Source organism: Heloderma suspectum, chromosome 2, assembly GCF_057233095.1.
Source record: "Heloderma suspectum isolate Gila_16-S chromosome 2, 16-S_ref, whole genome shotgun sequence".
In the NCBI taxonomy this organism is placed as follows: Eukaryota; Metazoa; Chordata; class Lepidosauria; order Squamata; family Helodermatidae; genus Heloderma; species Heloderma suspectum.
In genome coordinates, this window is record NC_139459.1 from 143,150,470 (window position 1) to 143,166,154 (window position 15,685).

The 15,685-nt window shown below is 44.3% G+C and overlaps 1 protein-coding gene and 1 pseudogene across 4 annotated transcripts in view; one reads left to right on the plus strand and one right to left on the minus strand.

The window, feature by feature from the left end:
- The window catches only part of LOC146352896 (protein CFDP2 pseudogene), a 1,048,348-nt pseudogene that overhangs the window by 423,448 nt on the left and 609,215 nt on the right, over positions 1-15,685 (minus strand). The window lies entirely within an intron of this gene.
- Positions 1-15,685, plus strand: part of NCAPD2 (non-SMC condensin I complex subunit D2) — a 51,871-nt gene that overhangs the window by 10,535 nt on the left and 25,651 nt on the right. For all 3 annotated transcript variants that reach the window (XM_084835136.1, XM_084835138.1, XM_084835139.1), the window contains 5 exons: positions 3-124; positions 541-744; positions 12,985-13,159; positions 13,600-13,684; positions 14,992-15,125. In XM_084835136.1, coding sequence (XP_084691262.1) covers positions 3-124; positions 541-744; positions 12,985-13,159; positions 13,600-13,684; positions 14,992-15,125 — 720 coding nt within the window. The remainder of the gene's footprint in view (positions 1-2; positions 125-540; positions 745-12,984; positions 13,160-13,599; positions 13,685-14,991; positions 15,126-15,685) is intronic.

Sequence of the window (15,685 nt, forward strand, 5' to 3'; positions counted from 1 at the left end):
AGGGATGCGATCCGTCTGACACAAGAAGGTATGAACCATTTCCAAGGGGTGGAGCCTTTCAGCAGCCCAAGAACAAAGGGTGACAAAGATCTGATCTTGAACACGTTGAGAACATTTTACCTAGGTAACCATCTGCCGGTGCTGCGGTTGATTTTGTCACTTGGTTAGCTCCAGTGTTCACAGAAGCAGAAGGTTCTATTTCCCATGGCCAAACTAGATGGGGCAGCAGCAGCTATGCTAACTTGATCACACGTCTTTTCCCCTCACATATAAAGCGGGTGGCAGGAGGTCTAATGTTAAAATCAAAAGTGGTGGGGAGCTGAACCATCCTTTCTCCTTCCCCATACTTTTCTGTAGTCAGCCACCCAAGTTCCTCTTTCCCCTTAGCCCAGCTGCAGGATGCCTGAGTGAGGGAAAAGCACCTTGAGGCAATAGTACACAACGTCGTTGCAATATAGGTCTAAAGGTCTAGCTTGATACTGATGTTGCTCTGTATGAGAGGTTGGAACTGCATATATTTGCTCTGGTTTTGCTTTGCAGGTTCCCAGGCTGAAGGCAGTGTTCGAGAATCCATGAATGGTAATACTGGGAGTGAACAGCAAGCGGAGGAGGAGGTGCTGCCAGCAGAGTTGGTAAAGCAGGAGATGCTGGTACAATACTTACAGGATGCTTACAACTTTTCTGCAAAAATCACCGAAGCCTTGAGCACAGTCTCCAAACTGATGTATGAAAGCTCAGTCTCTGGTAGGTGTAAAGATGTCCCCCTGTTCTACCACACATCAGATTCTGGCAAATCAACATGCACAAACAAGCTCTCATGTTTGGAACAAAATATGGAAGGGAGTGTGAAACCTTGAAGCATCAGTAACTTAGGATATGTACTTCCTAAAATCAATTTCTGGACTTTTAGAGACTGTAGACCCACAGCTCATCACATAGAAATACTGTACGTGGAGTGTGTTAATTAAGGTTATAAGTGAGGATTCACATGATTTAATGCTTGCACCCTCACCCCTCAGAAAATCTCAGTATATCAAATAAAATTTATTGCACACCAGCCAACCAGGCTTTACAGCACACAGCCATAAAAAAAAAAACATGTGAAGACAATGATTAAAATAATATCAATAATATCGATGTACAAATGTGCTGTAGAACTGATGATTGTTAATTAAAATAACTCTAAAAACTCGGAATCATAGAATAGTAGGGTTGGAAGGGGCTACAAGACTATCGAGTCCAACCCCCTGCTCAATGCAGGAATCCAGGTCAGAGCATCCCTGACAGATGGCTGTCCAGCCTCCTCTTGAATGCCTCCAGTGTGGGAGAGCCCACCACCTCCCTAGGTAACTGGTTCCACTGTCGTATTGCTCTAACAGTCAGGAAGTTTTTCTGGCTATTCAGCCGGAATCTGGCTTCCTGTCACTTGAGCCCATTATTCCATGTCCTGCACTCGGGGAGGATCGAGAAGAGATCCTGGCCTTCCTCTTTGGGACAACCTTTGAAGTACTTGAAGAGCGCTATCATATCTCCCCTCAGTCTTCTCTTCTCAAGGCTAAACATGCCCAGTTCTTTCAGTCTCTCTTCATAGGGCTTTGTTTCCAGTCCCCTGATCATCCTTGTTGCCTTCCTCTGGACCCTCTCCAGCTTGTCTGCATCCTTCCTAAAGTGCGGTGCCCAGAACTGGACACAGTACTCCAGATGAGGCCTAACCAGTGCTGAGTAGAGGGGAACTAGTACTTCCCAGGATTTGGAAGCGATGCTTCTATGAATGAAGCCCAAAAGAGCATTTGCCTTTTTTGCAGCCACATCCCATTGTTGGCTCATATTCAGCTTGTGATTGACAACAATTCCAAGATCCTTCTTGCTCATAGTGTTGTTGAGCCACGTATCCCCCATCTTGTAACTGTGCATTTGGTTTCTTTTTCCTAGGTGCAGAACTTGACATTTATCCCTATTAAATGTCATTCTGTTGTTTTCTGCCCAGCGCTCCAGTCTGTCTTCCAAAGTATTAGCTATCCCGCCCAATTTTGTGTCATCTGCAGATTTGATCATCATTTCCTGCACCTCCTCCTCCAAGTCATTAATAAAAATGTTGAAGAGCACTGGGCCCAGGACTGAGCCTTGCAGTACCCTGCCCATTGCTTCTCCCCAGTTTGAGAAGATCTCATTGATAAGCACTCTTTGAGGCCAATTCTGTAGCCAACTGTGGATCCACCAGTTCGTTGTTTCATCTAGCCCACTTCGAGCTCATTTGCTTATCAGGAGATGATGGGACACTTTGTCTAAAGCTTTGCTGAAGTCAAGGCATATTATGTCCACAGCATTCCCACGGTCCACAAGGGAGGTTACTTGATCAAAACACGAGATCAGATTCGTCTGGCAGGACTTGTTCTTGACAAATCCATGTTGGCTTCGAGTAATCACTGCATTGTTGTCAAGGTGCTTACAGATGGATTGCTTTATCATCTGCTCCAGAATTTTCCCAGGGATTGATGTCAGACTGACTGGTCTGTAGTTCCCAGGTTCCTCCTTTTTACTCTTTTTGAAGATAGGGACAACATTAGCCCTCCTCCAGTCATCTGGCACTTCACCTGTCCTCCATGATTTCTCAAAGATAATAGACAGTGGTTCTGAGAGTTCTTCTGCCAGTTCCTTTATTTCTCTAGGATGCAGTTCATCTGGCCCTGGAGATTTGAGCTCATTCAAAGCCATTAGGTGTTCCTTGACCATATGCCTATTGATCTCAAGCTGCAATCCTGCCCCTTCAGCCTGTACTTCACCTTTGCCAGGGGGCTCATAGACCCTCTTTTAGGAGAAGACTGAGCCAAAGTAGGAGTTGAGCACTTCTGCCTTTTCTTAGTCATCTGTTCATCATTTTGCCATCCTTATTTAATAGCTGAACACCATTTCTTTCCTCTCTCTTTTACTATGCACGTATCTGAAGAAAGCCTTTCTGTTGCTTTTAGCATCCCTCGCTAACCTCAGCTCGTTCTCAGCTTTAGCCTTCCTGCTGCCATCCCTGCAATTCTGTGCTACCTGCCTGTACTATTCCTTCGTAGCTTGGCCATCCTTCCACTTCCTGTATGTGTCCTTTTTTGTTTTCAGGTCATCTCTAAACTTTTTGTGAAGCCACATTGGCTTCTTCTGTTGTCTTCCGCCTTTTTTTTCTTGCTGGAAGTGTTTGTGTGCCATGAGAATTTCCTTTTTTAAGAACTCCCACCCATCTTGGACTCCTTTTCTCGTTAGCGTCGCTTGCCATGGGACCTTACTGATCATTGTTCTGAGTTTATTAAAATCAGCTTTCCTAAAATCCAGGGCATGTGCTTCACTACACTCAGCTTTTGCTTCCTTTAGAACCAAGAACTCAAGTATAACATGGTCGCTTTCCCCCAGAGTTCCCGTAACTGCTACTTTATCCACTAAGTCATCTCTGTTGGTTAGGATCAAGTCAAGGATAGCCGATCCTCTAGTTCCTTCTGTAGGAGGAAGTTATCCGCAACACAAGTCAGGAATTTCCTGGAGGGGCCTTGTTTTGCAGAATTTGTCTCCCAACAAATATTGGGGAAATTGAAGTCCCTCATTGCTACTACATCATGCTTCCTTGAAACATTGGCTATTTGCTTTTCAAAAGTTTCATCCTACATATACTAGCACCAGGCAAATTAAAAATTTCTCTCTTTGCCAAGGCCAGCTTGGCATACTTAGCAGTTCGATGGGAGACATAGCAATCTGTTCCTGCTAATTAAAATATAATTTTCTTTAAAAGAGTATAATCTCTAATACTGTTAGTAAGGGGGGTCAAGATATTGAACTCTTAAAACTGAGAATAAGGGGCATTCTAGGAAAAAATGGGGTAAATCCTCTATCTGTATTTGGTAAACTAGCGTGGCACCCCTTAACTTCATCACCTGCGAAGTATTCAGTCTGCATTTGGTTAGAAGTCCCTTAAGGCCATGCAGACAAGTGGAGGGCAGATATGGGGGCAGTTTCTTGGGAGATACAGTAAAGTTTTTATACAATACATTAGAGCGACAGTTTAACACTAGTGAGGTAGTATCCAGGAAACATCAACATCAGCTGAGCACCTTGCAACTTCCAATCGGGCACCATTATAGTCCTTTGCAGCCAAGTAGCCCACTGAGAATCCCAATTCAGATATAAGATGACAAGTCTTGGTGGCCCATGATTTTGGGCCCATTTCCTCATAGGCCATTAAGACAAGAGGAGGGGCCTGTTGGTAAATTATCCTGAGCCAGTATTGAATGGTTGCTTTCTGGGCCAAAGTTCTCCCTGAACAGCAAGTAGACTCCATGTGTACCACCACTTTGGGAGTAGATCTAGGGACCCCCAGGGCTCTTGTTAAAAATTTATGTTCTGAGTACAGCACTGCAATGTTTGAGTCAACCCATACAGCAGCCCCATACAATAGCTGGGGCAATAACTTGGACTTGTAAAGTTCAAGAAGAGGCGCCACTAGCCTGCCACCAGGTCCAGCTGCATATTGAAAAATGGTGTTCGCCATTGCATTGGCTGTTGATACAGCAGCTTTCAGGTGAGTGGTCCAAGATCCAGAATTCTGTAATGTTAAACCCAGATATTTATAAGAGCTAGTGTGGAATCAAAGGCTGCCCTAAAATCAACAAAAGCCACAAAGAGAGAGTGATAAGGTGGGAGTGTATATTTCTTCATTAAGTAATTTAAGAGGAAACAGTGGTCGACTTCCTGCTATGGCAGAAGCCTGTTTGCTTCTTAGAAGATTTTCTGAAGATACCCAAGCTTCTATTTTATCCAAGAGGTACCTCGCGTAGAGCTTGCTGACCACGTCCAAAAGACTTATTGGCCAATAATTCTTGGGGGCCAGTTCTAGAACCTTTCTTGTGAATAGGAACCACTATTGTCATTGATCAGTCATCGGGGAAATTCCCATTTCTATCAATGAATGTAAGCAGGGCAGCTAATGCTGGTATCTGCCAGTCAGCACACTCCATTAGGAGGTAAGGTGGAATCCCATTCATCCATGGTGCCTTTCGCCTTTTAAGGTTTTTTTAGTAGTGATACAGACTCATCACAAACTGGGGGCCAGTCTGGTAAGGCCAGATCATCCTCCAATGTTGATAGTAGTCCAGCTGCTTCGTCATAAAAGAGGGAGCGGAAATGCCTCTCCCATTCAAGTGTAGAAATGGCATTATCAGTGCAAAGATCCCCAGTGTGTCTTGTAGAGGAAGTGATGTGCCAGAATTTGGACCTCTCATTGCACACCAGAGACTGTTCCAGCTCAGACTATTGTGTTGAAAGGTAGGCATACTTCTTTTGGATCAATTTTTAATAAAATTTCTGCAATTCAAGGAAATGATGAGGAAGGGGGTCAACATTATGGTTTTTCAGAGTTTGGTGCCCTTCGCAGCTCCTTTTTTTATTTCCCTGCATTCTTTATAAAACCAGGGATTAGAATTCCTTGGTCCACGCATATTTTGGCATGCTTCTCAAAATAGAAAAGGTTGAAGTGCAGAAATTATCTGGGAGTAACAATCAACTACCTTTTCAGCTGCACTTGAATTTAATAATGTATCTTTCATAAAGAAAGTTGTTCAGAGTATAAAAGAGTCCAGAGCTTCCAAGTTCACGTTTGCCCATTTGATGCGATGTTTGAAAGTTACTGGAGTAATAATTGGATGGATAAGGTCTTGGCCAGTCCTCTACTCCAGGTGGCCTGCCTGGGGGAGAATAATAGGTTGGTGGTCATAAGTTAGATAAGAGTCCAAAGTAAAATTAGATGAAGCAGCGCTGGTGTGACTGTGAGAAAATCAATAACAAGTCCTCAGGGGTGGTGCCATTTAGGAGGATCAAGCCAGCCTGAAAAATGATATGAATAATTTCCCTTCAGTATTAATCCTGTAATCCTTAGATTGTGTCATCAGTGTAGGGGCTTGCGGTGGAAAGTGAGTTGTTTGCTCCAATGAGTCCCAATTAGGGCTATTCAGGCATTAAAATCACCCATTAAAATAAAATAGACCTCAGGGTTTTTTCTCCAGTGCAAATAAGTATTCTTCTAGGTGCTCCCAAATGTTTTCAGAATGGTACTTTGAATTCTTAAGTGGAATATAAACATGTATCATAATGGAGATCGTTTCAAGCTTAAGGAAAATTGCCAGAGCCCAAGGGTCTGGGCTACCTATTAAATAGGTTTCCGCTCTCAGCGAAATAGCTATGCAACATGCCAATCAACCCCATGGGCATCCCTTGCTGTTGGGGAGGTTTGCGGGAAGTAAGTTCTGTAGCCGTTTATCCAAATGTCCCCGAGGGACCACGTTTCCTGAAAGGAAATAATATCAAACTGCTTAAAGTACTTCTGGAATGGGACCTCCAGCTTCTTGTTATGCCAGCCAGAAATATTCCATGATAGACACTTGAAAGACACTCCATAATTCACCTTTTGTCACTGGGAATTGTGTGGAGAGATCTGTCAGGGGCTCTGAGCAGTATATACCAGTTTTGTGTATACCAGTTTTGTATAAGGCTATTCTCCGATACTGTATATCAGATGAGTCTAGACAGCTTGGTCAAGCAGTAGGAATAACAAGAGGATTACATTCAGGTGCTATTGTTTTCTTATCCACGACATCAGACCTGAGTCCTTTCAAGGGTTCCCTTTTAGCTGTAACACTGTGATGCCTTGGTGGCAGATTGCATTGACACGGGCTAGAGCTATATCTTCAGCCTATCACGTGGCGGTGAAGGCAGCAAAAAAGGAATATTATGCTGCCTCCATCACGTCTGCAGAGTGCTGCCCCAGGAGGCTGTTCCAAGTGGTCCGGAGCCTGGTCGGTCCTGTGGCTCCGGAACCACTGGAGCATTCTAAGGCCTCCTGTGAGGCTTTGTCAAGGCACTTTGCAGATAAAATTGATCAGATTAGGTGTGTTACTCTGCACACTGTGGATACAGTTAGTGAGCAAGAGGCGGCCTATGGCAAACCGGTTTTGTGGGATCGGTTCCAGCTTCTTCCTCCTGATGAAGTGGACAAGGTGCTTTCATCTGTAAGGCCAACCACCTGCTTACTTGATCCTTGCCCATCTTGGCTCATTATGAGCTGCAGAGAGAGACTGGGTGAGGGGATCAAGGCGGTGGTGAACGCCTTCCTTGAGGAGGGAGTGATGCCATCAACCCTCAAGGAGGCAGTGATAAGACCGCTCTTAAAGAAGCCCTCCTTGGATCCTCAAGTTCTGAACAACTTTCGCCCAGTCTCAAATCTGCCATTTTTGGGCAAGGTGATTGAGCGGGTGGTGGCGATGCAGTTGAAGGCACACTTGGAAGAAACTGATTATCTAGACCCATTTCAGTCGGGCTTCAGGCCTGGGCATGGGACAGAAACGGCCTTGGTCGCCTTGGTGGATGATATGAGGAGGGCTCTGGATAGGGGTGAATGCTCCTTCCTTGTTCTCCTCGACCTCTCAGCGGCTTTTGATACCGTTGACCACAGTATCCTCCTGGACCGCCTGGAGGGGTTGGGCATTGGAAACACTGTATTGCGGTGGTTCCGGTCCTTCCTCTCTGGCAGGTACCAGAGGGTAGCACTGGGAGAGGAGGTTTCGGACCCGTGGCCACTTACTTGTGGGGTGCCACAGGGTTCCATCCTCTCCCCGATGCTATTTAACATCTATGTGAAGCCACTGGGGGCTATCATCAGGAGGTTTGGGGTGCAGTGTCATCAATATGCGGATGACACGCAGCTCTACCTCTCATTCAACTCTTCACCAAGGTTGGCCGTAGAATCCCTGTCCAAATGTCTGGAGACGGTGAGTGGCTGGATGGGGAGGAATAAGCTGAAGCTGAACCCTGACAAGACCGAGGTACTTTTGGTGGGAGACAAGAGGAGGCTGGGGGATGTTGACTTGGTGTTGAATGGGGTACAACTACCCTTGAAAGACCAGGTCCGCAGCCTGGGGGTCATTTTGGACTCCCAGCTGTCCATGGAGGCTCAGGTGTCAGCTGTGAGCCGGACAGCGCTGTATCAACTCCATCTGATACGGCGGCTGCGCCCCTACCTTCCCGACCATCTGCTCCCATCGGTAGTACATGCCCTGGTCTCCTCTCGTTTAGACTACTGTAATGTGCTCTGTGTGGGGTTACCCTTGAAGACGGTTCGGAAACTGCAGCTAGTACAGAACGCGGCGGCTCGGCTGATTAAAGGCAGCCGCCGGTGAGATCACATCACTCCAGTGCTGAAGGAGTTGCACTGGTTACCAGTTGTTTTCCGGGCCAAATTCAAGGTGTTGGTTTTGACCTTTAAAACCCTATATGGTTCTGGCCCAGCCTATCTTAAGGAGCGCCTCCAGCAGCACCAGACAGGCCGCTTAACAAGATCAGCCTCAGATGGCCTTCTCTCTGTCCCATCAGCCAGGACAGCTAGACTGGTGGGGACGAGGGAGAGGGCCTTCTCTGTGGTGGCCCCCACTCTGTGGAACTCCCTCCCTAGGGAACTCCATCATGCCCCCTCTTTAATGAGCTTCCGTCGTGCATTAAAAACGTGGTTGTTCAGGCAGGCATTTGGGGTGGGTTAGGGTGTTTTTTAAAAAAAATTTATGGTAAAATTTTATTGTTTTAAATTGTTTATGGTGGGTTGTACATCGCCCAGAGTGGCTGGGTGACCAGTCAGATGGGCGATTAATAAATTTAATAAATAAATAAATAAATAAATTGCATTGGCCTGGATTACTCCCTTAGTTATGATTTCTTTGCATATGCAACCCTGATGCCGCATTCTAGTCCTCCAGGTGATTGATTACATCACTGGTTGGACTCATCCTGCTCACATTTGAGATTACTGGGTGTACAACGTTTGTGAAGTGATTGGCAGGATCAGCTATCTTCTCTGGGGATCCTATTTCCTCTTCATCTAAAAGTCTCATATTGAGCCAAGTAAAAGGCTTGGATACCACAGAATTAACATTAGATGTTATGGAGACTAAGTCCATCCCAGAGTAACTCTGTTTGATTTTATTTGCTCTTGGATTTATTTTTGCAGTCACCTGGCGGTTTAAGATGCCTCCTTTCACCCTGGTGATGGCCTGGAGCGCTCCCTCCCCACGCTTCTGGTTATTGTACTAGGGCAGCAACCTCTGCTGCTCAATGTGCCCCCTCTTTGTTGATAGGCCCGGTTTGCCCAACCTGCATATTTATCAAGTGGGTTTTCAGGAGCTCTAATCTCATCACTATTTCATTTTGGACTGCTAAGGGCAAGGCAGAAAAGGACTCTAACATTTCCTCCTCCTTGTTTAAAAAAAAACAGAAAAAAACCATTCTCCTTACTGGGAGCTTGTTTTTGTTCTCGGCCAAACATATTCGCTCCTGTCTTGGTCTTGTGCACCTGTGTCTTTTTGGCAGGGGGTGGGAGGGCTTCTTCGGCTGAGCCAAAGTCGATCAGATTTTTTGGGCTGCTGATCACCTCAGCTAAACTACTTTTTATGTGTGAGATGGGATAAGCACCTAAGGCCTGCCCGGGCCAGGGGACCTGATTTTCAAATAGTCTTGAAACTGTTACATTACTTTCAGTGAGTGCCTCTCTGCATTCACACATGAGTCTGGCTTTACCCCACCTGCTAAGGGTGACCACTGTGCAGGCAGAAATATGATTATAATATAGATATTCCATGTGAACTGTGTCTCCTGTGGTAAAGAAGCCCGGGAAGGCTGCATCCAAAATTTTAAAGAGATGCAATTTGCGTTCATTTTGTGTTAGGGTCCCCCCTAGGTTTGGGGTAATTTGACAGAACCAGCTTTTTGCAATTTAATACTGGGTTCCAGTTTTTGCCATTTACAACCTTCTGGGATGATTTTATTCCCGAAGAGATGTGGGACCATGGATCCTGCATATTGGGTTCTTAGGTCTGCGTTAGTATAGATAAGGGAGGCTGTGGTGGAAGGACAGCTACCTTATCAGAGTGCAGTGTGGCATTATAACAATTATTTGCATTAATCATAACTTTCTTCTTTTGCTTCAGTTCTGCTTTCTGGTTAGAGCTATTCTGCTCAGAACCTTTATCTAGCAGTACAAAAAGTCTCTCGAACTCAATTTTATTGTACCATGGAGCCTTTGCATTTTTAGTATTTTTGTCGTCTTCACAGTGCTGCTGTTGCAGAACTCAGAGTCAGAGAGACCACGGAGTGAAGGAAAAAGAGTTTTTCTTTATTTAACGCGCAGGCTTTATGGCTGGAATCACTTCCAAAGAGCCAAAAGCCCCGATTTACATCAGCAAATTGTTTTTATAGACATTATGACACATATGCAAAATCTCCCCCGCCCCTTTCTGTGTGGGTTTGCAGTATTCAGCATTTCTCTCCTAGCACCATTGTTTATAATACAAGAAATGGGTTATAGGGTAGCCTATAAACAGCAGAGAACATGATATACATATCACTATGACCTTAGCCTTGGTGACAAGTTAAGAGATTCCTGCGTCTCGTCAGCTTACAAACATATATTTCAGAGAGCAAGAGCTCAGCAAGAATATGAAGCATGATACTGCATGAGGCTACTTAGTCTGACCCTCGATATGGCTGCTACACTGCCCCCTCTCTTCTTAACCACTCTCTTGCTTCCTTTAGTGTTCTGCACAGTTGGTTTGTCAGTCTGAGTCCTGCGTTTTCTAGGCTTCATCTCCAGTTCCTTATCTCCAAACCCTGCGCCAGCCTTTTTGTGTATTTCCACAAGTGTGGTTAAAAGTGTGTTACATTCAGAAAGGAAAGATTTGATATGTTTGATATCCTTCATTATCATGAAGAGCGATCCTTCAATTGGTAGGCTATCCCCAGTTGTTATATCATTTTGCCTGGGGTGGGGGTGGGGAGGTCTTTCTCATTTACTTTTTCATGGGTGAGAGCCAGTTCCAAGATTTGTCTTAACATCAGCTCAGTTAGTTGATGATTTTCAGGTGGCTGCGTTAACCCTTGGGAAGCTGTGTTCTCAGCAAGTGCCAGCTGTAATGCAAGATTTACCGAGGAGACATCCTCATTAAAGCCATGGATGTTCCTTTAAGGTCCACAGGGATTGGGATGACTCAACTATCCCCTCCTTTTCCCCCTCCCTTGATGTGAAGAACCATGTAACTTTTGTTTGGGTTTTTTGTCCATTTGAGGAGATAGTCTTAGAGAAGGTGTAATTCCTATATCCCTTTCTGGTAAGCACCATTTTATAAAGTTACTTCCAACACTAGCAGTTACAGATTACTGAATCCTTAGCAGCACTTTTAACCTGTACTCACGCCCTTGCATGTTTATACCCAAGCCCCCGAAGGTTTCTTAAAGTTGTATGCTCTTACTTGTGGCATCAAAGTTACAAACGGCAACCAAATTTCAGAACTTCAAACTTTACTTTACTTTTCTTTGCTTCTTCAAAGCTGTTCTCCGGATTTCCCAGTCTCTACCATGATGATTCCATTAGATTTATGACTGTTGTAATCTGTTGTAGCCATTATAGCTCGTTATATCTCTGGATGAAAGCAGAGTGTTAAGAATTAATGAGAGAATAAAACAGCGCACCAAATTCCTTTTCAAAAGACAGTAGAAGAAGGGTGGAATATAAAGCAGAGTTAAAAAGAAAGGTAACTGTGAGTGAACTCCTCGTAGTAAAAACTAGTAAACTGCTATTTTTACGGTGCTCACAACAAACACTTCTAGTCATGACACCATCTTGACCGCCTAGATAGAAAACTAGATCTCACAGAGGAATCTTGTAGTTTAGCTGGCTTATATAATACACTTTTCCGTTTCTAGAGCCCAAGGATGTGGACAGGATTCTTGGAGACCTACTACATGTATGCTTGAAAAGCTGTCTGAAAGGGACTGATTTGAGTGGGTGTCAGAACCATTTTTCCATGTGCTGAAACATATGGGTGGCAGTTCTAAGGGCCCAGTTATGCACTGTGCATTGTATATATACCATTGCCTGTCTATGACCATCTACGCCACAGATGGATACAATTGCATGAGTAGTACAGGAATCCTATTGTGCAGGATTCACACTTGGGTATAAAAAAAAAAGTACCTGCTTTCTAGAGGGACCTTCAGTTCTTCCTAAGTATCAAGTTTGGCGGAAATGTGCCACACAGTGAGCTGTGTTTTTCCCAGATGGTTATTTGGATGATGAGCCTTTAATAGGAGGAGCTTCTTGGTTATAGAAGATCTGTTGAAAAGATCTGTTAGTGGAAGACTTGGAGAGTGAGGATTGACTGGAGAGCCTAAGATGTATGTGTGGCAGCAGGTATAAGTAGGTTATTGCAATTAGACAGCCAATCAAAAATGCTTTTTAAAGCATCTTAAAAATCCAGAAATGTATTTTACAAAAGAGAAATTATATATTTAAGGAGGAAAACCAGATGAAAGAAAAACAATGCATATCTTCCAAAGAACTGTTTTATTGTATTTTCATTGTTTGTAGTTTTATCAGGGGTGGGGGTAGGGGCTTTCCAGCAGAAAGGCAGCCTATACATTATTAACAAATAAAAACTGAATACCAGACAATATAAGTGTGACTACACCAAAGAACTCAAATATCCAAATAATCATTAATAAATTATACAGATCTTGCTTAACTAAAAAGGGGACAAGAGGGCTGAAGAAGACATTGCTAGTATAGATTGCTTTTAGTTTGCTGCATTAAACACACATACATCTACACTATAGGAGTCCATTGGGCTATCCATGAGTGAGAGATGGAAAATTACGGGTATACTTCAAATGCTAGATTTAGTTTTGCAATAGGATATAAAACTACTGAAGAAGATGCAAACAACTTACACAGTTCAGTACCATGGGCTTGATGTATATGGTGGACTAAACAGCAATCCAGGACTTTGGACTAGTGAATGACTGTTATGAGCCTAACAGAAACGCAACATGGATATTATTTCATTTTTAGGTTGGCTGGAGGCATGAATCTAAGCTGCACTATAAAACTGCCCTCCCCACTCTTTTCTTCCTTTCTAGTGGTGCAAGAAACTATTGAATTCTTTGTGATAGTCTCTCAGTTTGGCATCCCTCAGGCTGTGCTTGGAGTCCGCCGAATGCTGCCGCTCATATGGTCTAAAGAACCAGGAATCCGAGAAGCTGTTTTGGCTGCCTACAGGAGGCTCTATCTGAACCCTAGTGGAGATTCTGAAAGGTTTGGCTGACCCTCTTCCACTAGCCACAACAGAGTGGGTTGTGCGTTCTCTGAACTAGGAGCATTGGGGGTGTGGAGAGAATGCTGTGTGCAGTTACAACTGAGTATACTATTCCTGTGTGGCTAAGCATTACTTGCTAGTCATGCTTGATTTGGTAGACTGAAGCTTATTGTCCTTCTTAGCAGGCTCTTTGGTCTCATAGAACTAGGAACCCAGATTAAATGAACAACTGGCCTGTGCTCTCAAGATGCCTTCTCCCCTAAACAAATCTTCTGGTTATGGGCATACCTAAAGTTACTTGCTTGTGTATAGTCCCAATTCATAATTGTGTATAGTCCCAATTCATAATGTATAGCTTTGCAATCCAGACAGCTGGCTCTTAGGTGGATTCTCATAATGTCTGACCTTAAAAAAATATTCTCTTCCTTCATCTACACAGGAGTCGTGCCCAGAGCTTGGTGCAGTCTCTCTCCCGCCTCATGGTAGATGCATCCCTGGGGACTATTCAGTGTCTTGGCGAAATTGTGAGTGTTTTCTCCTGTAACTAGCCAGCTCACGATCCTAGTCACCCTTGACTTTGAGTATCTTGGCTTTCTTTATAAGAATCTTCGGAGTCCTATAATTTGTCTTACTGGCTCAAGAGGTCCCAGACTGGAGTACTGCACAATCTGCACTCCCAAATTGACAATATTACCTGTGTAGCATGTTTTTCTGCAAGTTTTTTCTTGGGCTTTTGCAGCTCTTAGGGCACTTCATCAAATATAGATGATCCTAGGACCCTGCAGTACAATTTCAAGTTGGTTAAATGTGCTGCTTATGCTAATATGGGAGAGCAATGAGTACACACTAGCTTGTTCCTCCTCAATTTAGAAAAAAACATACAACTAAGGAATATAAATTATAGTCTATATGGAGAGAAATTTTTCTCTGACAGTATTGGAGTATACTCACAAGACTGGACACCCAGTGAAATTGGAAGGCCACTAGATCAGGATAGGCGAAGTGCTTCTGGCAACACATACACTATAGAATTTGCTGCCACCGTCTTAAATACTTTTAGATGGGGATAAGGCAAAGTCACTGGCTATTAGCTAAATGGGACGCACAGAGGAGCTGTGTTCCTCCTGAATATCAGCTGCTGGGGACAAACTGCAGGAGGAGGGTGATTGCCTTCATGCTTGTGGGCTTCCCAGAAGCATTTTACTAGCCATTGTTGGGAACAGGATGCTATGTAGGACCCCTTAGTCTGGTCCTGCATGGCCCTTTGATCATAATGTGCACACTTTATCCTTGTTCGCTAGACCTAAGGATTAAATGTGTTATGGCGCAGAAGTAAAATCAGGTCACCCTTAGGTGATTCTCTTAAGCCAGCAATAATTTTTAAAAACTGAAGGAAGTATTTCTCTGACAAACCCCTCATGTGTCGTTTCAGTACAATCCTCCCCTCCCAAATTCTCCTTCACTGGAGGAAGGTATCCTTGCATAGATTAATCCTCCCACTTGCTCAGTTAGGCAGGGCTGTTCAGGTTTTCCTTGTATATCCTCCGAGTGGAGAGAAACACCACCCAGTCTCTGGCTTGCAAACTTCAAAGCAAGGGCACTTGTGAACCGCTGCTTCTTACTTCAAAGAGGAGCGGGGGCAGGGCGTTGAAGTGCTGTCTCCTCATGCTAGCTAGCCAGGGTGGATGGGAGTGGGGGGGAGGGCTGCTCCAGCTACTTGATCTGCTCTGTATTGGCCTAGGTTGTTCTTTGAGAGGAGGGGAAATAACTTTTATGCTTGCTCTGTTTTTGTTATTAATTTCCTTGCCTGATAACCTTTGTGGTTTCCTAGATCTCTGAGTTTGTGCAAAAAGATGAAATAAAACCTATTGTGGTACAGCTGCTCTGGGAACAGTTTACAGAGAAATTGCAGTGTTCAAGGTTGGAACGCCATGCCGCCATCATGCTTCTAGGAATGATGGCAAGGTGAGTCATTCTCTGTGCCTTCACCACACTGGCAATAGGTTTAGGAGGTAGAACAAATAATAGCTGAATCATGTGCAGCAGGCCCTAAAGAAGAGTCTAGGTTTCTGCTTTTTCAAGGGAAGCTCAGAAATTATTCTCATGTGCTCAGCTGCCTTCACTTGTGAAGATGTGGAAGCACTTGTCATTGCCTCCCGGTGACTGTGAAGTTGCTGTTTTACAACCTGGAGATAAGCGCATGCGTTGACATGTTCTGTTATGGATACTAGGTCTTTGTAATTCAATGGGAGAGTTACATTAGAAAAGGTAGTTCTTTCCCTCAGTGAAGGAGGTTATCTTGAGGTGGATTACTCCTCCCACTCATTCCACAGGCAGGACTCTGTCAGTCAAAGCAGACTGTTACGCTTCCATTAGAGGAGACCCCACCCAGGTCTGGTGTGGTCTCCTACACAGCAACGGGGTTTCCCCACCACCACCCAAAGCTCTTCTTTTTGCTTACAAAGATGGATCTTTTGAGCCCTCCCTTTTCTGGACTGAATAGTTAATGGGTGATTATAACTAAT